This window comes from Lonchura striata, chromosome 3 (genome assembly GCF_050655825.1).
Source record: "Lonchura striata isolate lonStrDom1 chromosome 3, ASM5065582v1, whole genome shotgun sequence".
NCBI lineage: Eukaryota > Metazoa > Chordata > Aves > Passeriformes > Estrildidae > Lonchura > Lonchura striata.
In genome coordinates this window covers 53,495,467-53,519,049 of record NC_140705.1, presented here as the reverse complement: position 1 = coordinate 53,519,049, position 23,583 = coordinate 53,495,467, and the positions used below count along the sequence as shown (strand labels likewise).

The following is a 23,583-nucleotide window of genomic DNA, read 5'->3' as shown; positions in this document are numbered from 1 at the left end:
TGCCCTTGGCAGAGAAAGGAAGGTAAAACTTACAGCTGCAGAAAAAAAATAAAGCATGTACCCAGAGATGGAAGTTTCCTCACAGAACTTCAAGTGGCCTCAGCCACCTCTCATGCGTGTGTCATGGAGGGGTGGGAAGGGGTGTCATATGTTTAGATATGTTGAATATTATATTTACTTTTATCTAATGATAGGGAGCTTCTAGTCATCATACAAATTATCAAATTGCTTTATGATGAGGTATCAAAAAGGCAGTGTGTATACGTAACGTTAGACTTTCAAAATACCCCACACACCTAACACTTCTGAATTGATTTTAAAGAAACAAATGTTTCACATTATCCTGCTGAGTTGGGTATCTAATTTTTAATTTATTCTATACTTTCTTTTCAGTGCTCTGATCAAACATTATCATACTATAACTCATAACACTTTCAGGCAAATTAATAAAATATTTTAGCATGGACACATGTTTAAAAGAAACTTAGAGATCCATTGTCAAAACAATTGAAGAAACTGCTTACTAAAAGAAAATGGGGCTTTCAAATACCTACAATGTAATTAGAGTTTCTAGAATAATGCAATTTTTCAGATTCTAGAAGGTCTAACACAGCCCAATTCCTCATGATTGCTGCAATTCTTAGTTCAGTAGGCTATGAGAAGGTAGGCAGGCGAGAATATAAACTGCTTTATGATACCTACTAAAACCTTAATACTAGCCATTTTAAATCTGTTCTCTCAAATTATCCACTAGGTATTTTATTTCTACAAATTAAATTCCACCAGATTACTCCCAAACGTATTCTGCATCAAAAACATTGTTCAATTTTCCAGTTCAAATGCATATTATATGGCTTTTTAAAAAATTATACAATGAAGTTTAAGTTCTGGTAACAGCACATATATTTAGAAGACTAAAAGGGCATGGTAATGTGGTATTAGTTTGCTCATGTTTTTGTCCCACTCTGACATAAACAAGAATTCTGTACCATCTACAGCCTCTTGTTATTTAGAATGTCTCCTTCGAGACACAAAGACCAGTATCACATAGCCTAGCACCACCCAGATTTAAATGAAAAAGAAAAAGCTGAAAAGGCTGCACAGGGGTATTCTATTTATAATGTTTATTTTCTTTCAAAAGAGGCAGTGGGAGATGGATGTAAAACAATCAGATAGCACACATATGTCAATCAATACTGTGCAGGCACACACATGACATGTCAACTTCATATTAAAAGAAATATTTGATATAAGTTTTTTGAGCTATATTTGAAAACTAGGAAATGCAGGATGGTTACTACCTATATTCAATTTTATTTTGGGGAATATAATTTAAAAGAAATAATTTTAGCAATATAGAGGAGAGGCAGCTTTCTGTGATACAAGATTTATAAATTACAAAAGAAGTGTACATCTTGATAAAAGATTTCCTCAATTTTTTTATATGTTTCTTGAAACAAAAATTCTTAAAGAATTTGCATGCTTTGACATACCAATTATTCTACAGCTAGCAGTTATTCTCAAGAAAGGATGTTTTTATCTAGATTCAGCTATTTGGTTTTATTCAGTTTCAGCTATTTAGAGAAATGTTTTATTGAGTTTACAAATAAGGACTCTCAATATTCTATTTCCATTTCCCTTTCCATAGCATAAATCATCTGGCCTAGGCATGTCATTACTACTATAGTTTACATGATGCAACATGACAGTTAAGATGTACTGTGGTAATTTGAGTGCTTTCACTGTTATTGTAGTATCAAAAATTTATATGGTTCAGTTATTAAGGCAAATTGCTTCATTCATACAGTGATATCTGACAGTAACCACAAAGGACCTCCAAATTACACTGAAAAAATATCTTCCACATTCAAATAATGTGTGCATATTCCTACCATTATTTCACTCACTGACTAGAAGCAAGATGGAATTCTGGAAGGAAAAGTATCAGTTCACATTTCATGCACTATCATAGAAGAAACTCCCCCTTGCCCAGCTAAGTGATCCTGACTCTCTTTAACAATTTATGAACAGGATGCCCAATTCTTTGGAATGATGTTATTTAATTTCAATGTGCTCACTTACCTTCTGTCATGTTGATTTTCAGCCAACAGGAAGAAATAAATAAATAAGAGATTGACTAGCCTGAAGAGACTACAAAGGAAAATGTGCTCAAATACATCAGTGTTAGCATTTCTGATAAGTTGTAGCATAATCAGGTAAAGAAGATGGAAAGCTGTTAAGCTTTCTTCACATTTAAGACTCATTCAGTCTTCAACTGTACTCTCTGGAAAAAAATGAGATTTTAATGAAAGTATTTTGGATTTGATATTAACCTGTGGGATGTGAATATGTGTGTACATACACACTTACATACACACAGACTTAAATAAACACATTAGAACTGTCACAAAGCTCACAAGAGCATTTTCTGAGTTCCAGGGCAGAGAGCTCCCCACACACAAGTTTCCTGAAAAACATTAAACACCCCCACAACATCTGATACACAGCCTGCATCTCTGAAAAGCAGATGAGGGAACTGGTTTTCAAAGCAGAGAACAAGGTGGGAAGAGAACAGGCCAAACTGAACCACACACCAGCTAGTTCATTCAAAAACCAATACTGTGAACCAGCTGCACTTTTCTAGCACCTGACATCAAGAGACCAAAGAGGGCTCAAGGTAGAAGATACTTAATTAATTTTTTCTAGGTAACTTTTTGCCTCAAAAGGTGATTCCTTTCTGCTTGCAATTTTGCCAGTCAAATAGCTAACCAATTTTATCCTCCCTCAGTTCCACCCCCCTTCAAAGCCTTACATTTTTTCTCAATAAATCAAATTACTGTTTAGGCAAGTACCACCTGCACTTACTTTGTTGCCCAAATAAGAACTGGGAGCACTCCAATAGTAAATCTGTGGCAGTACTTTTTGCGCAGCCACGTTGCTGATGCTAAGCTGCTGATGCCCATCAAATCTCTTTTGCGTGGGGATAACTCTGATGTGACCTGGTAAGTCAGTCAGATACCAACCATTCATGTCTTCTATCTAAAATGATAGGAAAATAAATAAATAAAACCTTAATTTCAGTAAGAATCAGAGCATAAATAATTTCAATAGTCACAGCCTCTCATTCTTCCATTTTTTAAAAAACTGATACGGTTTAACAGCAGTGTATGAACCACCGAAAACACAAAGTAAAATCAGCAAACATTTCTTATTGTCTATGACTAGGAATTTTAACTTCTCAGTTTGAAAGAACTGCAAGTATTTGCATTCTGTGCTTCATGGTTCAGAGCAAGAAGGAAATTCCATCATACAAACATGTGTAAGAATATCTACAAATATTTTGCAAGTTTTCAGTAAATAATATCAGTCACCAATTGTGCAGAAAATGAACTAACAAATGGATATACATTTTCTGATTGCTGTAGGCAGCATAATTTATAATATTTTTCCATTCTAAAACCTTACAACTTACAACGCCAAATATACTTTTTATACTTTTATATCTTTTTGGTGCTGGAAAGCACCAGAACTTGAAATCCCATAACTAGAAATGAATCATCAGAGAAGAGCACACTGTTCCTACAAAGATGGTTTCTGGAGCCCGGATACAAGCAGAGAAATAAATGAGCTCAGCCATGGAATGGAAAATTTTCCAGTTGCTGGCATGTAAATGAGAACATTAGACATATATGATGTTACTTGCAGACTTCCAGCATAACAATATGGCCAAAATCAAGATCTAGTAGACCTGGAACACATTTCCCAAACTCAATCTACAGGCATGAATATGTAGCAAACATCCATTTCAGTGGCATCAGTGTCTGAGCTTTGAGAACTAATTTACAGTTTTGAGTACATTTGCAGGCTAAAGACATTTTTCTACAGTATAAATAAGAACAGCAGGTTCATCTCCCTCTCACATCCTTTCCTAGGAACGCAGCATACAAAAGAAATGCATTCAACATGCCCCCTGCAAGGCATTCTTTTCTTACTTAAGCTGTGTGTTGTACATTTAGCATTTCCAAATTCTTAATTACTTCAGGTCTAGAAATTTAATAATTACCTGGAAAAGAGGCCTATGGATACGGAGCATTTAATTAAGGAGTGGCTATGTACACACATTCCAGGACTGTGTTTATGCACATGGCTTCAATTTCTATTGTTATAGCTCCTTTTGTGCTTTTCACTGTTCTAATTGCTCTATTTCAGAATTTTCTCACAAAGAAGAGAGACAAAGCTTACAGGCATTTTCTTAGGGATAAATGGAAAATAAGGGACATGCATGATTTTCTAATAAGAAAAAACCTAGTGACAATGGTTACTGACAGCACAAAAAGCACAAAGCAATGACATGTATTGGTATGGTATGATTTTTCTTACACTTCTGTAGGTAAAGGGAGAGTGTCTGCAGATGTTTGTTTTCCCAGAGCAGAAACATTCCTCACAGCCTTCAGGATTATTTTGCTGAAGATTGAAGAAACCCGGTTTACAGCGGTCACAGTTTTCTCCTTCAACATGTTCCTGGAAAGGCACATTAGAGTATTGCTTCAGTTGCATAGATGAGAATCAATGATCACTGGCTTTTTATTCTTCAGGAGGACTCTAAAGACATTTATATTAAAGACTTTCTTATTTATGAATGTTAGTAGCAAATCCTTTACACAGTAAAATGTGCTTTGTGGCTGCATGTAAATGATAGGACATGGAATTTAGACATTAAAAGAGTTGTCATTTCTCATCTCTGTGAATGGACATACTTAATTTCAGGTAATAATCTAATTTATATCCTTTACACTTGATAGCCACAGAAGAGAAGGAAGTATGGCACAATGTTATGACCTCAACAACTGTAGGTAGGGCTGGCAAAATCCATGCACATCCAGCTGATGGAAAATACAGGTATGTGGCAGTAGTTGTCACTCAGAATATCAGTTTTTCATAATCTGTCATTAATAGATTAAATCAGGATAAATACAAGTGGTAAACAGACTGCAATTCTTTCCAGAACTACATGTGTTTGCCAGCCATGCAGCCAGGTTTGGAAACTCTTCCCCTGCAGGAAGACAGGCAGTAAATATACATCAGCTATTCTAAATTTGGCATTTTGTAATTATATTTTTCATAGAAATCTTATGTTGTGCATTAAATCCTACTATTTTACACTGTAAATCAATATGTCCTATAGGCAAAATTGAAGCTAGGTTTTCTATGCAGTGTGTGGCAGGAGGCTCATGATATGGTGCTGGCTTAGTAATTCAGTATTTTCCCCAACAGAGCTCAGAAAATTCTTCCCCTTTCAGAGGTATTATGCACAGTCTCCTTAACCCTGGAGACAGTGCTCTGTGGAATGCACACAGGACTGAACTGTTGGCTCTACATCAGCAGAGAACAAGCACATCATAAAAACCCTGCCTACACTGTGCAGTCTAGGATAGCTCAAAATACACAGCTCCAAAGTAAATTCACTGGGAGCCATTTGATAGCCTCTGGGTTAAGATGTAGCAAACCTGGCAAAAACGGGGCAAAGCAGGTGGAGGTATGGGGAGAAAGGATAGCACACATGAATTAAGAGAAAATAGAGACAGTGCACAGGAAGGGGCAACTACCTGATAAAAGTGAGATACAATGAAAAGGTAATAATGTTTTCACCACTAATTATACAGTAAAAATATGTGTAACAAAGTGTCTTTGCTCTGTCTCTACTGCTGTGAGCTATGCTCCTCTTCAATAATATCACACAGACTATTAAACAAACCACAAACATCTTTAATAAAACTCAAGCTTATAAGTCAATTACATTTAACTTCAACATCTCATTAATGTCAAGACTCACATTTTTACATTTTCACCAGAAATCTTGGGATTAATCAATGCCTATTACCAGCATGGTTATGTCAAAATGAGCTGGTTACTCATGCTTCATGTGAATAATAATGTGGGCAACATCTGGACACAGAGATACTCTCACTCTTTATTTAAGAAACTACAATTATGAACACTTTTCCCAAAGGTTTCATACTGTATTGATGTACTTAGTGTGTGCAGAGCGGGAAGAGAAAAATAAAAAGAGAGCTGAAAACCAAACGTGTTAAAATGCAAAGTTGCCTGCTCTGCAGTCACAAACATCATCTGTGAGTAGAAATCCACTGAGCAGGCAGCAAATTCAGTGAATAATAGATAAATAAAATTCAGAGTTGGAAAGGAGATCTAACCTATCCCTAAGCAAATAAAACAATGTTTATCCAACCCCATGTATTTCTCAATACTTTTCAGTGCAGTATTAAGCTATCCAAAGATGAAACTTTGACCACATACCTTCATAAAGTCACAAAGCCTATCCAGTTAGGACTGTTTTCAGTGAAAAGTATCTTTAGCAAATGTAAAGCTCATCACAGGTAATTGAAAGATGTGATTAAAAGGGAAGCATTTCCTAAGATCTGCTATTAACCAGACATCCCACTTTATTCTTCATATATAGCATAACTAATCTGATGATTTCAGTGTCCCTTTGACCATATTCTGCTTTGATTTGAATTTGAAGATTGCTAGTGAATTAAATGTTTATGTATCACTATCTCAGCTTTCTACAAAAGGTATCATTTTTCTCCCACAAGCACTTAAAAAGAGATTGGAGGAGAACAAAGAAGACAAAAGATGAACACTGAGGGAAAAGTGGATATAATGAGAACTCTCTGGAATAGGAACAATTATTTCTATTCTTTATTTGTTCATTTTGGTCTGCATGTACTAACAGGTCAGTTTGGCTTTACATGAATAACATCATAAGAATCATTAAGCAGTATTTATCTGGTATTTAGCATAATACATCTTCATCAAAGCTCCATTTGAAGCCAGCACATTAAAAAAAATCACCCTTTTATGATCTTCTAGACTTGATGGCTAAGTAATTAGAAATATGATGTGGATGATTTTATTTCTGACAGAGAGCATGTGGCTGTGACATAAAGTGAGGATTAAGTTAATTCTCTGAGTAGATTTCAGTGCCATTCAGCTGTCAAACCAGAGGTCTATGTGTGTCCACAGCATGAAATTGAAGCATTTTTGTACATTCCTGTATTTAAGAATATCATGTAAGTATTTTAAAATTCTCATTTATTACTAATTCTGTTAACTAAATTTTGGAAGGGAATTCCACAAATACAGTACAGTAAAATTGTTCCACATCACAGTGAGCTGTCCTTTGGGCATATTCATGGTCACTTACTATACTGTAACTTAGAAAGCACAACCATTTCTAAAGCCTTTCTGATAGCTAGGTATTTTATAACTGGATGTATCAGCTTAAAATGTTTTTCGTTTCTACATATCAAGATATAGTTTGGGAGAGATACCAAATGGCACACAGATAAAAACCCTCTTAAATTTTCTTCCTAGAAAATAAGACGTTCATCCTACAGAAAGGATAGATTTTGTTTTTTTAAACATGTTAGAAATTTCTAAACAACCATCCCAAAGCAGGGAAGAATGTCTGCTCCTAAAAGGCAGCATTTTTGTTTTAATAGATCATCAGTTCTCTTCATTTTCTCTTTTTGAAATCGCATTTACAGGTTAGTTTTAGAATCCACAATACTGTAAACATATAATTTCTGAGTAGATGAGGATGGGTCTTGAAACAAATGATTCACAGGCTTTGTAAGTATCCCATATTTCCAAGGACTTGTATGACTGCGAGCACACAAGGCTACAAGTAAATATGTTGATTGAAGTGAGTTTTGAGATGACACAAGACCATGTAGGAATTTGTAGGAGCAAGACCAAGTGTTCTGTGAGAAGTGGCTAACATAGATACTAACACAGCTAGGTAGAACAGTGGAATACTCAGGCATAATGAAAGGACATACATGCAATCTTTCAGCATCGTGAGTATCTTTCTATGGCTCAGAAGAATTCAACACCCATACCTTGCAGATGCAGGGACCTATGCAGGGGTCATCATTTTCACTGCCCTCAAGGGAGCAGTTGCATGGCAGACACTCAGGATATCCTGTATAACCCAAGGCACATCGACTGCAGCTTTCTCCTGCATAGCCGGTCTTGCAGTGACAGAAACCAGGCAACAAATCTATGAAAAGAGGGGGAAAACATGAGATATATTTCATTTGTCATTATTATTGTCAGATATGTGTGTTAGAGTGTTCAAAGCAATACCTTTGGTAGGTTTACTGCTGCTCACACCACACTGTATAACTCAGAGTCATCTGAGAGAAGCTAGAATGAACAAGGTAAGAATAGGGCAAGTATACAGTGATTTGAATGCTGACTTTCCAGAAATCTGTGTATTAGAAATCTTGAAAATTGAAACATATCCCAAATTCTTTGCATCTAACAATCCCTAAAAACCTTCTCTTCCATTAATTCATCTAAAGACCTTTCAACATGCTTTTAATTTCAGAATCTGTAAGGCTCCCTAGCAGGGAATTTCACATTTAGCCTTGTATATTGTGAAAGAAAATACTAGTGTGTGCTAAAATCTCTATTTATTGCTATCTAATTGTTATATCATAGAAAAGAGAAAGTAACCATTCAATTTATCCATGCCATCTGTAATCTCAATAGACCTCTATCATATGCTACCAAACATTTTTAATTCATATGCCATAAACTCCTAAGCCTACTCAATATCTCTACGCAGAAACTGCTGTTGTCCTTCTCTGCACTGTTTCCAGTTCTAATAAATTATTTAAAGATGGTGTGCATACTGTAAATTGGTTTGATTTGTTTTCCTGATGGTTTTTTTCAGTTGTTTTTTTTTTTAAAACAGTAGGATGTCCTAAGGACCTGTAGATGTTTTTGACTACTGCTGAGACAGAACTAAGATGACAGACCCAAGGCACAGTCCAAGGTAATTCCAAGAGCTGATTCACAATTGATAGTGCTTAATACAGAAATCACTGTGCAAGTAGAACCACTTTTCTCAGGGTTCTACTTTTCCTGTAATTGCTACAAAAATTCATCATTTATTTTACTACCCAGCCACTGACTATCTTGAGATCCTTCTGAACATTTTGCAGTTCTTTCATTTTTCTATGCTGAAAGATTTTGTACTTGCTAACTTTATCACCTTCCTACTCATCCCTTCTCCAGGTTAAATATGAGTATTTTCAACATTTCATATTGATCATCACTGTGAAAATGGTCAATTTATTCTTTTAACCAAGTACTAAGCCATGAAAGAACCTTTTCTCCTTATCCTATTACACTTCCTTTTGTGGATTTCGGTAAAAGATCTCATCAAAACCTTTTGAAAATCAAACTACAGTATTAATCAAATGAGCGCTTGTTCACATATTCATTTAATCCTTCAAACAGATTCATAAGGCAGGCTGTCCTTTACATGAAACACCTAGTGTTGATTTTTGCCCATTTTTCCCATATTTCAGAAATGGTATAAATCCTTTATTGTAGTTCTAGTCATTTCCATGGAATAGAAACCAGACCTTCTGATTCTAGTTTCCTGGAACATCTTGTCTTCCTTTTGGATAAACAGTGTCTATTTAATATTAATGTCTGTTTTAAAAATATTATGAGCTATATTTAATGCCTCAAGCAACTCAATTTTCCCCTACTCAACTCATCCTGAAGCTATGGATAAATATGCCATATGCCTGACAAATTTTGATTCTGCATTTATCAGTTCACTTTAAACCTGACACTACTGTTTGAGGCAGCTCTTCTGACTTGTCCCCATGAATGAAGACTCTCAAGTGGGAAATTCCCTGAGCAATTCTACTCACTATTAAAAAGAATTAATATAGTTTTCAATATAGTTTTTCTGCTGTGTCCCTTTCTTTCTTGAGATGTCCATTTATAATGTGATTACACCTAAACCATATTTAACTCCGACTGCATTTGAATCTCTAGCACTCTGATTGCAAAAGCACCTCTTAGCAACATCTAAGTCTTTAGAAAATTATTCCTTAAAATATGTGTATTTATTATTAAGAGCATGACTTTCTCGAATATGTCACAATTTATATTTTTCCTATTATCCTCAGTTAGAAATAACTTCTGATTTTCAGTGAGTTTTTTTCTGTTGTTTAAATAGATGTATCTTTTTTTTTGTTAGCTTAATTGCATTGCTTGAATAATTTTGAACCAGATAGACATTCTCTGAATGTCTAATATGCAGTCTATAAACCTTAAGCTTGCCATTAGCAGTCTTAGATTGCTCATTTTTATTTTCCTTTTATAGATTTCCTTGTTTTGATTAGGTTGTTTTTCAAGGAGGCTTTCTCATTCTTACAAGAACGTTGAATTTGACTGCCCTTCAGAAGGAGAGTTTTAAAACAGCCCCTCATGCATAAATCCAGAGGTGCTTCTCCTTTTTATGGCCTCTCTAACTAGCTATTTGAAGAAGCAGCCACCTATAGGAGTTTTAAATTATATTATCTGTTAATCTATACAGAGGTGAAATTCAATCTGTCTCCTCTAACCTTGAAGCCTCTTTGATCTCCTGTAGCACATCATACTGACTGACACCTTCTTGATCTGTCCTAATTATACACAGAATTTCAGTGCATGAAATTTCTGTTACTTACTATCTCAAAGTGATGTGCTCCATGGCTTTTGATGCCCTTGGCTCAGCTGATTCTCAAATTTCTGAGTTATTCTCCTCTCAAACAGCTACCATCAAGGCCCCTACAGCACAGCAGGACACAAGCTCTTGTAATCTGGGTCAATGCATCCTAACTGGACAATCTGGAACAGAGAAACTTTTGTTCCTTCCAGATGAAAATAGTTGGCTATACTCCAGGGTTCAGCAGTAAAAGACATAGGTAAGCCTACACTTTAGAAGTGAACTCACCTCATCTGAAAGCTTCAGGAACTCATACCTCACAAACCAAGTCTAAGTGAGCTCAAATTCAACTACATGTCTCAGTATGGAGCTCCCAAATACTCATTTATATCTATAGTCTCTCCCCATTGCCCACTCTGTCAATTTTTTTTAGCTCCTCAACAAAAAACATCCCTTCTCCTCCTTTTCCTTTCTATGCAGCTATTGAAAACTCTACTTTCACCAGTGCAGCTCAACCCATTCTTATATAGCACATAGATAACCTCAGCACATCACTTATCAAGAGATCTCACACTACACGTGAGAGAGAGGAAGGCAGGAGATTGCTACCTGTCATACATTCTTCCAGCTCTCACACTTGTTGATGCAGTTAGTCTGTGTCCTTGATTTGGCTCCATGCCTTCTCCCATTTACAGCCCTTGTGAGATCTCAGCTCTCCCTGTGTTTCACAGTGTGTAAATTCCTCTCAGGTCCCACTGGTTGTTTTTGATGAGGCTGCTGTAGTAATGTACAATATGTCAACAGACTAAATACATTTCAATTTAAGGCAGATGTTCCAGGCTTGCCTCTTGTTTTTGTTGTAATGAACTGGTATTTCAGAAGAAGGACATCTTTTGCTTTTGGTCTATGACTTCATAGGTCTTGTTTGAATGGGGCTTTATTTGATGAAGCTTTATTTGATTCTCTGCTTTCTCCCTGAATATTATCAGTTTCTGTCCTATCTTTCAGCATGCAGAGGCTTTGAAAATGCACCCTAGAGGATGAGTCATCTTGAAATACGAGTTTTACCAGTTAGTTTTTCCTAGCCTAGCAGTCTTTCAAAACTGCACAAAAATAAATGCATGCAAAAGCATGAACCAGACCTTTAAAAAACCTGCAATCCTAGGAATGGCCTCTTGTCATTTTCACTCCTGTTCAACAGCATATAAATTTCAAAAATAATTTCATGGAAGTCAGTGGTACTGCTTGCTGAGCAAAGTAGTACAAAGCCTGAATAAGGATAGAGATATCTGGAACTTACTTATCCTAAAATGTCTGAGGACTTTTTCAGCAAAGATACACATCTGTCATTTGGATTACATTGTACGTAAAGAGGCAATAGGGGGGAAAAAGACAGCATGTTCTGAAGACTGACTCAGAAAACTCTGCCAGGTTCCAAACCTGTCAGTTCTTGAAGGTGCTTAAGAGCCAAGTAAAATGGCTATTTGTTAAAATCTAGCCATTAGAGCTTGAAACAAGAGTACCAATTCATGGAGAAAGCCTTAATTACTGGAGTACAGCGTACTTCTAGATGGTTATCACTTCTGTATGGAACACTGAAATATCAGCAATGGTTAAGTTTAGCTATTAGGATGAATTGAACACAGATGGAAAAGTTCAGTTTTAGAATTACTGCCTTTCAGTTACAAAACCTAGAGGAATCTTCATCAGTTTATCTTATGATTGATCCTAAGCTTTTCTTTTTATATTTCTCATTAACTAAAGATATAGGATTGCCATGAAAGAATATTTAAAAAGCATTCTTGAAGATTCAAAACCAAAGACACACTTTATGAGAAATAATAATATTTGATTTTAGACTACTGACTGAGACACATGAGGACAAAGAGATCAAAATGGAAATTGTACATAAAATACAATAATACTTCTTTCTTTCCTGAAACAATGAATTCTCTATTATAAAGCAGCTTCTCTTATCTAGCAAAACTTGATTATGTCTACAGGATACAGTCAGTTAAATCCTCTTGATGCATTTCATCAATGCACCAGTTATTGTAGTATTTGCTACAATTTTCAATTTTAATTGCTGCTTACCTACTGTATTCAAGAGCAGAGAATGTACAGCCTCCAGCTTTATTTTACTTGAGAACTCTTCACAGTGACTATATATCCCCAGTGATGTTCCTTACTATCTTATTTCCATTTTCATTTAATGTCTTTTACTCACTAAAAGCATTTACTTAGCACACATTTAAGAAGCATATTCCCATCCTACAACAAGCAAACAATTTATCCTCATACAACCAGCCAGTGACTCTTTAAGATGTATTTCAACCCACCCAGAGTGTTCATTTTAGTTCACTGGTGAATAGATAGATTCCTTCAGACAAATCATGCTTTCCAGCCTTTCCTTTATGAACACTCACCAGTGCTTCAAACCAAATTGCTGCCCAGGGTGAGCAGTATGCAGTAAAAAGAATTTTATCAGTGTACTGAATACAAATGTGAGAGGGAAAAAAGGGAAGAAATTATCTTGTTTCGGGATAGTTTTATGCTAAAAATTATATCCAGACTCACTCTTTATTCTAAAACAACCTCTTCTGTAACCACAGAAATCTTTTCTTAAGAGTAATATTGAAAAGGCTTTTCCTTTCAACCCACATTGTTGTGTCTTTTTTGTTGAATATGGCATTATGGTCACAAATATGTGACTGGTTCAAGGACTACAAACACAATGAGCAAGAAGAAAACAGTTTTCCTAATATGTTGGAAAATTATTTTGTACAAGTAAAAAAAAAGGCAAATAAACAGTAATAATAAAGAGCAAAGAGCAAGTCCATTGTAGGCAGAACAGCTTTGATGCCCAGATACATGTAGAGCTGGCTTGTTGTTATTGTTGTGGTCTTAAAATAGAAAAATAATAAGATAGATATCAAAATTATCCTCTGGCCACTGTCCAGACAGAGCAAAGGGTCTACTTCTCACTAGACTTCCAAAACTGGGCAGGACACAGTCAACTGGTCTCAAGAACAAATGCATGGACTACTTAGGGGAGGGAATTCCATACATGATGACAGTTATCTAAACACCAATTTTGCTTGTCACATATGAGAATAAATAGTTTAAATGCAGGGAATAACCTCTACAGTAAATAACTTGGAAACAGAAGGCATCAATGAGTTTAGAAAGGAATAAAGGGAAAATATTTCTTTATGTGTCACAAATAGCAGATTCAATAGAGATTAAGAATGCTCTAACATCCTCAAAAGCAACAGGCCTTCAGACAACTGCAGCAGCATGAGTTAATTTCAGGTAGATGAGGAAAAACTGGTTACAGTCATAACAGAAAAAGATGTTTTCATTTTGTGAAGAGAACAAAAGAACTCTGATTCTCAGGACTGGAGAACTAGAGCATTCAACAGCTTATTTGAATGCCTGGAGCCAGATAAGCAGGACTGGTTACCTGCAATAAAAGTAAAACGTGGAAAAGAAGAAAAAAAAAATCGAAGATGTTATCTTCAGCATGTTAGTATGACTTTCTTATTGATTTTCTAGAAAGACACAGTTAATGATCCAAACAGGACTTTAATTCTCTCCCTAGAGATGTTCAGAAATGACGCAAGAGAAGAATTTGCCAGAAAGAAGATCAGAGCACTAAAAAGGCAGGAGACATAGCAAGGTGTCAAAGTACAGTGCCACCTTGTCAGATCCAGAAAGTATAAGCAGATTTAGAAAGCAACTATGAGATGGTTTAGATCTGCTGAATGCTTAGAGGCATAACACATTTTGAGAGCTCCTAAGGACACCATTACTGACAAACAAGATGGAAAAAAGTCTCTATCTTTTTGCTTTCCTCTTCTTGTGAGAGAGGAGCTGTCAGCCTGCTAAATGCTGATCAGCTGCCAGGCCCCAGGAGGATGACCCACACCAGGGGCCAGAAAAGAAGGTGTGAGAAGGGAGACTGCAGCAACAACAGGAGTCAGAGACCAAGCAGCTGCGTAACATGCAAGTGGGACATCACATTTTTTTCAATTAATCATTCCCCATCTCAAAACCACAGCCTGAGAGGTTCCCTTGTTGCATTGTCTGTCATCTGTAACCTGTTTTAGTCTCACCCACAGGTTTGGCACAGGCATTGAAGAGTCTTGCTGTGTTTTTGCCAGCTTTGGGATTGATCCTCCCTTCTGCTCAGACTGTTTCTTATATCACTCCATGTGATACACTGCACTGAGTATCCATGCCCTGTGCTGGGAGCAGGGAGGGGGCTGCGAGGGCAGCCTCTGTGAGGAAAAGGCTGTGCCAGACATGGCCAGCTCCCAACAGGGCACACAGCCCCTCAGCCAGACAGGTCAGGGAATGAAGAAGGGGAAGGAGTGGAAGGAGAAGCTCCAGGTCCAGAGCACATATACCCCTGGAGCCTCTGGAGAAAATCAGGCTGGAGCAGATATCCACACTGCAGCCATGAAGGAAATTTTGGATATTTCTTGAAAGAACTACAGCCCATGGAGAACTGCTGGTAGAGAAATTTTTTTTCATGAAGGATGTAGGCCCATGGGAAGCACCCACACTGGAGATGGGGACAAGTGTGAGGAGGAAGTAGTGTCAAAAAAGAACTATTATGACCACTGCTATGACTCCTGCTTGCTATCATCCTGCATCACATTGTGGTAGTGGGGAAGGAGGAGCAGTCTGGAATGAAGAAGTGAGGTTGAGTCTGGGGGAAAAAAAAAGAAGGTGGAGGAAGAGATGCATTCTTAATATTTATCTTTGCTTATCACTTCCTGAAACGACTTAAATTGGCAATAACTTAACTTTCCCAAAATAAAGTCTGTTTTTCCCAGGATGATAACAGGAAAATGATCTCCTGGTCATTACTATGGCCCATGAGATGCTCCATCTTATGCTCTGCCCCTGTCCTGCTGAAAAGGGCAGTGAGAAAATGGCTGGGTGGGCAGCTTCAGCTGGCCAAGACCAACCCACCAGAGATACCACTGGGACAGTAAATCATTATCATTTTATTGAACTGATGCAATCAGTACATGGTTATTACAGTAGATTATGGCCCCTGTCTTTGCATCTCTGCCATGTTGCTTTTATGCTCTATTGATCTGTTTTAAAGGATTGCTACATCTCATAAATTGATTGTAATTAGCCCAATTTATAAATCTTTTAAGAATCGACCTCGAGTTCTGTTGTCTTCCTACAATATTTTCAGATGTTTTACAATGAAAGAACCAAAAATTATGTCAATTCATTGTTTCAAAAGCCCAATGAACATTCATTGTCTACATGAAGACAGCTTTCACAGAGCTATGGCAAGCATCTTGTAATCCTACATGAATAACATAGAAAGCAAGTAAATACCTTTCAAGAATAATTTCTAGATTTCAAATGGAAATATGCTTAGATAGGAAAAGATAACATCACTGTTGCATAAGTTTTAATCTCTGTGGTAAAAGAAGAAAGCTCTTCAATGTCAAAATCCTTTAATATTTCCCACTGGGATTATTCTTCCAAACATACATAAGTTTCCCAGCCACTTATCTGAAAGAAGCCTGAACTAACTGGGAATATGATTTTCAAAAAAGAAAAAAGAAAAAAAAAGAAAAAAAATCAAACCAATGCAGGTGAATTACTGTATGCATGAGTAAAATTAAAAAAAGAACCACAATAAACCAAAACCAAACCTTTTGGTTTTTTGTCTTGTTAAAGATACCAAAAGTGTGATTCAGCACTTCTCTGGCCATTGCTGAACTTCATCTTTAACATCCCTATATTTGAGGGATCTTACCTCCTTCTGTATGTTTCTCATCCTTGACACAGGTATCATTTAAAGATCCATTTGGATCGCAGGAACATGGCTGGCATGGATCTGGGTTTTCTGGCAATACCTATAAAAATAAAGATGTTAGATGAAAAAAACCTTACCTTCAATAATTGGAAACTTTTATTTAAAAAGTAGGAGAGAATGACTTCTGTATAGGTGGCTTATACTTGAAGAAAAATGAGACAGATGATAAGTTTAGTCTATGCAGACTATGACAAGAAGAAAAGGCCTCAAAATGCACCAGAGATTGGATATTATGAAAAATTTCTTCACAGAAAGGTTTGTCTAACATTGGAATGGACTGCCCCAAAAAGTGGTGGAGTCACCATCCCTGGAGACATTTAAAAGAGTTAGATGTGGCATTCAAGGACATTGTTTAGTGTTAGGTTAAGGGTTAGACTCAATCTTAGAGGTCCTTTCAACATAAATGATTCTAGGTTCTGTGATTCTATTAAAGTTACATTTGGGATTTTTATTTAGAAATATGTAGTGACTTAGATGCAAATATGTCTTCAACTAAAAAAATACCAGGTGTACAGATAGTAACAGAACCTTATATAATTAAAATCAAGAAATGTAATTAAGTAGATTTTAAGCATTTTCTACCTAAAGGAATATTGACAATATCAGTTCTGGTCAACGTGATTCAAAAACTAACTAATATTAGTTAGTCAGTAAGGGAGAAAAAAGGCAAATGAAGAAAAGTGAACATTAAACAATGGAAAAATTTTTTGTTCTTGAGAGGTTACCTCAACCAAACTTAAACCTTGGTCTAATACCACACTAGGAATATAAATTAGAAATTCTGCATGAACTAGTTACATACACATAGTATGGATATACTATACAAACACACACATATATATCAAATCCCTTTTAGCTGGATGATAACTTAAAACAGAGGTAAAAATCAAGCAAGTGCCCTGCTGTTGAAGAAATTGTTTCTCAGTACTCCTTTTCTCAAGTTGTAAGGCTTAATCTAGTCTATCAGAGAAAATGTAATTACTGCTATTTGCTGATGTTTTCTCTTTGAGGATTGAACACCAATCAGACTAAAGGCCATTATTTACCCATCTGAAAATATACAGATGAAATATAAGCAATTCAAGCACACACTAATAGTGTAGCTGTCTAAAGCACAGGAATGGCCCATATTGACAATACAACCTAATATAAGATTCATCTTTTGACAGCTTCCACTTAGATGAAAATACAGTCTTATACAATGAAATACAAAAAAGCAATTTCCACTGCACTGAAATTTAAAGACATTCATGAAACACTATAGAATTTCAGTGGTTATTAATTCTACATTGCATTTAAAAACCAGAAATTGCAGTCGCTCTTTCATCAATACCAAATATAGCAACATTTCTTTGAACTGTGATAACAAAAGTTGAAATTCATTACTGAGGCAGAAGTTCTGTTTACAGGACCACATCCTCTTTTAAATTAAATTGAAATACTAGCTGGAGGCCCTGACCTCAAGTGCATTCCCTCATATCAACACAATTCACTTCCCTATTTTTCCGATCGCTAATTTTATACATTCCCAGCTGTGAAAAGCAACCACTGCACCGCCAGATTCAGAAGTTAACCTTCACAAAATGGCAGTCCAAACTCTGTTTAGCAATGTAAGCTTCTGGAGCAATGGTTTGAACTTTGCTTTGCAGCCAAGGGAGGTGGAGCGGGCGTTTACCCCTTTTGGCCTGAAGTAGCCGTCCAGGCAGGTCTCGCAGTTGATGCCGCTGGTGGAGCCCGAGCAGTTCACGCACACTCCGCCCCCGAGGTACTCCCCGTGGATGTTCAAACTCTGATTTCTGTCTGCCACGTCCTGATCGTAGTAACACTCCTCAGTCTTCCCGTGACAGTTGCATGCTAAAAGAGAAGGAAAGCGTCAGCAAATACTTCCCCACTGCGGATGCCCCACTGTTACTGAGGTATTAAAAAGAGCCATTCAATATTTTATCATTGGTTCTGTGTATGTTGTAAAAGCACATCCAAACATTAATTTACTACTTTGTTTGTGAAAGGCAATGTGGTCCCATTACAAGCACAGCCTGAAATTCTATTGAATTAAATAAAGTTGTATTTTTTTTCCCTCGATATTTTGTCTTGGGGAGTACGGAAGCTGACAGACACAGTCTAATTATGATGTTCCTGGTTTATTTCAGTTTGTTTGATTTTTTTTTTCTTCTTTAAATTGATAGCTGAGAAACCTTTTAGTGGTTGCATACACATACAGCTCATGAAAGGGTTATCTAAATTAAAATGCAAGAGGAGTTGTAAGAAAAGCAGCACAATGGGATGAGTAAATTAAAGTGATTCAAATAAAAGCTGAAAGACATCCTAAAAACATCTCACTAGCACATATGCATATAGGAACTTGGGCAGAACAAAGGGATTCCCAATCTTAAATCTTCTTTTGACATTTATATCTGAACTCTAGACTTCAGGTCCAAATACAGGAAAGTTAATCTAATACTCCATTGCAGTGAAAACGAGGTAGTTCACTGGCCCTTTCCCTGTGGTATTACAACATTCATTTCATCGTAAAGAGAAATTCAAAGCTTGTCAACATCGTGGAGAGGCGTTCTCCTTACATGTGAACCAGATCCCAGGGAACTGTTTCCACCGAGACAGCACAAAAATTCACTAACAGTTGAATAGGGTGTAAGTGTCTCTTAAAAATTAAACATGAAATTAAATGTACCCTGCCTTCATTCCATAATGCATTCTCAGTGCAGACACAGTCCCAACTAAAACAAATACCTCTGTGACCAAAGTTTACAGGACACAAATAAGCAATGGCTACTCTAAATATGGGCATATCTCCTCTTTTTTATTTATTTTTAATCACTCATGATAAAATTATAGCTGAAATCCTACAAATGAATAAATATTGAATGTAATGGAGCATTAGATTTTATTATGTTCAGAAATATAAGAGGTATGTGACCTTTGGAAGTAAGATGTTGAAGTTCAACTATAACTACCCTTACTAAAATAAATCTGAAAATTAAATTTCCACCCTGTGGGAAGTTGATATCTCAAGGTATGTTTTCATTCCATGTTGGAAAACTAGATATGTTGTATTTTCCATTAAAAAAATATCAGACATCAGCTTGCATTTTGATAATACAAAAATATTTTTTTTCAGGAAAGATGAATATTATAACATATAAAAGTGCCATTTATACAGAAATCACACCAGTAAAATTTCCTATAATGAAAAACCTGTAAAGAGATACTTTTTACTTACCAGTATATAACCTTGTTATTTTATCAAAACAAAACCATAATGATTATAAAAACTATACAAGACAATTTTTTTATATAGCGTTCCCCAAATATCACTATATTACAATAAAATACCCTGAGTTCAATAAAACCACAACTCTACATGTAATTTTTTCTGCAAAGTCTTTTGAGTCAGTCTAATTAAGTGAATAACATAAAATCAAATGTTATTCATAAACCAATGTGGTTAGAAACCAAATTAACTGCAAAATCACGTCGGACCCAATTTCAGTTTTCAGTAGCAGTTGCAAGAAATTTTCTCCTCTGTACTGTTTTAAACTTACGTTCACATTCATGTTTATGCAGGAGAGTGCCAGCATGCCAAGGCTTTTGATGGAAACCAGGACAACACTGATCACATGTCTCTCCGCATGTGTTGTGCTCACACTGACAGACGGATTTCTAATTTAAAGGAAAAACAAATATTTACACAATGTGATGATTTGAAAAATCTGTCCATGTACATAATATGCATTCCAGTTCAAATTATGAAAACATTAAGGATGGCTCTACTCTGTAATTCTTTTGTTTATTCATTTGTATTCGTTTATGCATCCTGCATTCACGAAGTGTGTTTAACATCTATAGCTCTATTTGAAGAAAACAGCCACAAAGCAAAAGGAAGACAGCTGGCCAGATAATTTAAGGAGAGCCTAAGAATGCAGGAAAATTTAATTCCAACAGGATAAAGAAAGGATGATGGGAAAGTTTCCCAATAAAACAAATAAGCCAAAGTACAGGTAGCCCTTGGATACAGAAAAACTGATCTGACCCTTGAAGGAGCAAGCCATTCTCCACCCTTCCCTTTGATGCATCAATTCTGCTGCTGCAGAATGAAATAAATTCCATTAGCTGATCCAATACAAATTGCCTTTTTTTTATATTTTGACATTATTTTTTGACTGGATAAGTCAACTTACCATGTAACCTTCCAATTTTGTAACTAATTCTATGGGAGGGATAGCAGGAGTGTTTAAAGTAATAATAGATGAGCACAAGTCCAGCCTTTTAGTCACTCTACAGTTCCCCACAAGACCACCTTAGCCCAGCATGAAAATATTACTGTAAGGAACACCAAAACTCCCTGAAGCCACAAAGGCAGCTTGAAAAAGGTAAAAAAACATGCAGTTTGGAGAAATAAGAAGCAAAAATTGCCTTTCCAATAGTTTAGTGAAGGGGATTCTCTGTGGTCCTTGTGAGGCCATACAAGGTCGAACCAGCAAGCCAGAGAAGCTCCATGGCTCACAGGACAAAGCATAAATCTTGCAAAACAAGTATAACTCAAGCACTACTTCTCAAAAGCATGGCAGTGAGTTCCAGTAAGTTTATTCCCTGCAATGCTAAGGGAAAGATTCTTTCTGCTAAAATGCTAAGGGAAAGATTCTTTCTGCTAACAAGTACAGTCATAATGTTTATAAGCCTATTTTGGCATGGCTCAGTCTAAAGAATATCCCTGGACAGCTAAACCTCCAAATCTACTCTGGCTCGAACTGTTTCACTTACACTATTTTTTATGCTGGTCAGATAGCAAATACAGATTTGATGTCCTACAAAACAGGACCTCACACTTGTCAAAATGGCCTTATTTTATCAAGTAGCCAAATTATCTGAAGTATGATATTAATCTCAGTAGCAGCACTTATTTTCAGAGGCAGGCCTGATTCTAACAGATGGCACAGAGACAATGCTGCAGCTTCATCACTAAGGGCATCTGAAACAATAGTTCACCACTTGCTGTACATATCATTACAGAAAATTCTCAAAAGGATTAAACCAAGACGTTTGCTCAATTTTTACAAGTATCCACAGAAATTGCTTAGAACTCTAAATGTATTCTCTGTAAGCTTTTGTCATTTCTTTAAATGATTTCCTACATAATGGCTTAATGCCACATACAAATAAGATTTTCAGTTAACTCCTATAAAGCTCCTACTTAAGCGAATAGTACATGAAGAGATCCCACACTGTGGCATGTAATAGTAAACAGGAAATTCACTGTTTGTGACAATGAGTGCATAGAGTTGGACAATCAGTAAAAGATGATATTTCTGTATTAATTATATTTGTTATGCTTTGATTATATTGGTTATGTGCAAAAAAAGAGTTACAAGTTGAAAGATATTATAAACAGCCCATGATTTTCTAGATTAGCTTAATTGATCATTCAGTTGATACTTGCTACATTGCCCATGCACCATTCCAGAGCCATCATTTGTTTGTATCAATTAAATATCTGACAACCATTAAGGAAATATCTTGATTCATATCAAGAAGGAAAAGAAAGACTGACAGTGCTTATTTCTACAGCTACGTAGTGTTACCAAGATTTCTGTTTTTCCTAGGAAACTTCCAATATGAATTATCTGAAACTTATTCTTTCATTTCAGGAAAGTCTCAGCTGACACTGTATGAATGTTCATTATTCTGTCTGCTAGCACTGTTTCATTCTGGCACTGCTTCTAGGTGAAAAACAGAAATAAATTCACAGAACTCTGAAGAATATCAATATCAGGGGTTTTTTTTCATTTTTTTTTTTTCTTTCCTCATGTTTCACCCTATAAATAAGGCACATTAAAAAAATACATACATTGGTCATTGGATCCAGTGGACAAGCCTTCGCATGGCCTGAACATATACACATGCCTCCAACGGAGATGTCTTTTATAGAATAGTAATACTGTAAGACAAAACAGAAATTGAATTGCTAAGTGGATTCTAAAATGCAGGTGCCAAATTGCAGAATTCATTTCTTGTGACAAAACTGTCAGGCCCTGTTTTATTTCTTTTTTGATCTATTACAAATATAGCAGACAGTGTAACCCAAGCCGTGTCTTGATCAACAGATTCAGGCTGAGTGAAAGAAAGGGTGTAAAATTGGCACAGTTCCATTTGTTTGAAGTCACAAAAGCCATGTCAATTTATACACAGCATACAAAAACATGAGAATAGGAAAAAGCTATATGCACACTGGATAATGAAAAGTCAAATTCTATAGAATTTATTCTCTTCAGAAAATATGAAAAGGAAAAGGCATGATGATGGGAAGAGGAGAAAAGCCAGGAAAAAACCTATGAAACAACTTTGTTCACCTTAGCTGGGTCTAATTTGGGCATTCACTGAACTGTGGAAAGAACTGTTTTTCACTATTGGCTTTTTGAATGATCATGAAACAGTTTTTATTACTGAGATTTAAGTACTTTTGACCAGTTTTTCTGCCATTTGGCCATTTCTCTTTTTTTCTTTGGTGAGGATTAAGAGCCCTAAGCAGAAAAGAAGCTAGAATGATATTCATAATCTTATATTACAAAGCCTGTGAAAAGTGAATCTCATTCATTTTCTTCTGTTTTGACAAGGGTCTTGCAACATGATCACAGCTGGCTAATCAAATGAAACATATGCTATTTGCAAATTTTGCTATTACAGTGTTCAACCTCTTTATCAGATCATGAATACATATATCAAACATAATGAGAACCCTTATCACTCCTAGTTAAACTTCCAACACAAAGAAAATGTATAATTTGTGGCTACCCTTTGTTTCCTGACAAGGGTGGCAAGTTTCAGTTGCTCCTTGATCCTTTGAGGTCAGCCTCATGGAAAGATGCCACACAGAAGTTACGGTTCTTTGTTGGTTTGAGAAACCAGTGTATTGTCCTGCACTCCATCTTCATGAGTTTAGAATAATTTTTCAAGTGCTAATTCAATTTTGCACTTCTACTGGCTTAGAATCAGATTATGAAATATCCACTTTTACAGACACACAGTATTCACGATTAGTGAGGCTGCAATAACTGCACTCAACTGGAAGGGATTCTAGGTTTGCAATTCAAAACAAAATGGCTTGTTCCAAACTTTCAGCAATTGCCAGCACTCTCTATTTAGACAAGGAAATGGAAACAGAAAAAAAAAAATTTTCTTA

The 23,583-nt window shown here is 36.1% G+C and overlaps 1 protein-coding gene across 4 annotated transcripts in view; it reads right to left on the bottom strand.

Moving 5' to 3' along the window:
- The window catches only part of LAMA2 (laminin subunit alpha 2), a 334,791-nt gene that overhangs the window by 190,673 nt on the left and 120,535 nt on the right, over positions 1–23,583 (bottom strand). For all 4 annotated transcript variants that reach the window (XM_077782207.2, XM_085576525.1, XM_077782208.2 and 1 more), the window contains 7 exons: positions 22,252–22,341; positions 19,949–20,066; positions 18,064–18,242; positions 16,329–16,428; positions 7,923–8,083; positions 4,381–4,521; positions 2,866–3,039 (listed from right to left, as the gene is read on the bottom strand). In XM_077782207.2, coding sequence (XP_077638333.2) covers positions 2,866–3,039; positions 4,381–4,521; positions 7,923–8,083; positions 16,329–16,428; positions 18,064–18,242; positions 19,949–20,066; positions 22,252–22,341 — 963 coding nt within the window. The remainder of the gene's footprint in view (positions 1–2,865; positions 3,040–4,380; positions 4,522–7,922; positions 8,084–16,328; positions 16,429–18,063; positions 18,243–19,948; positions 20,067–22,251; positions 22,342–23,583) is intronic.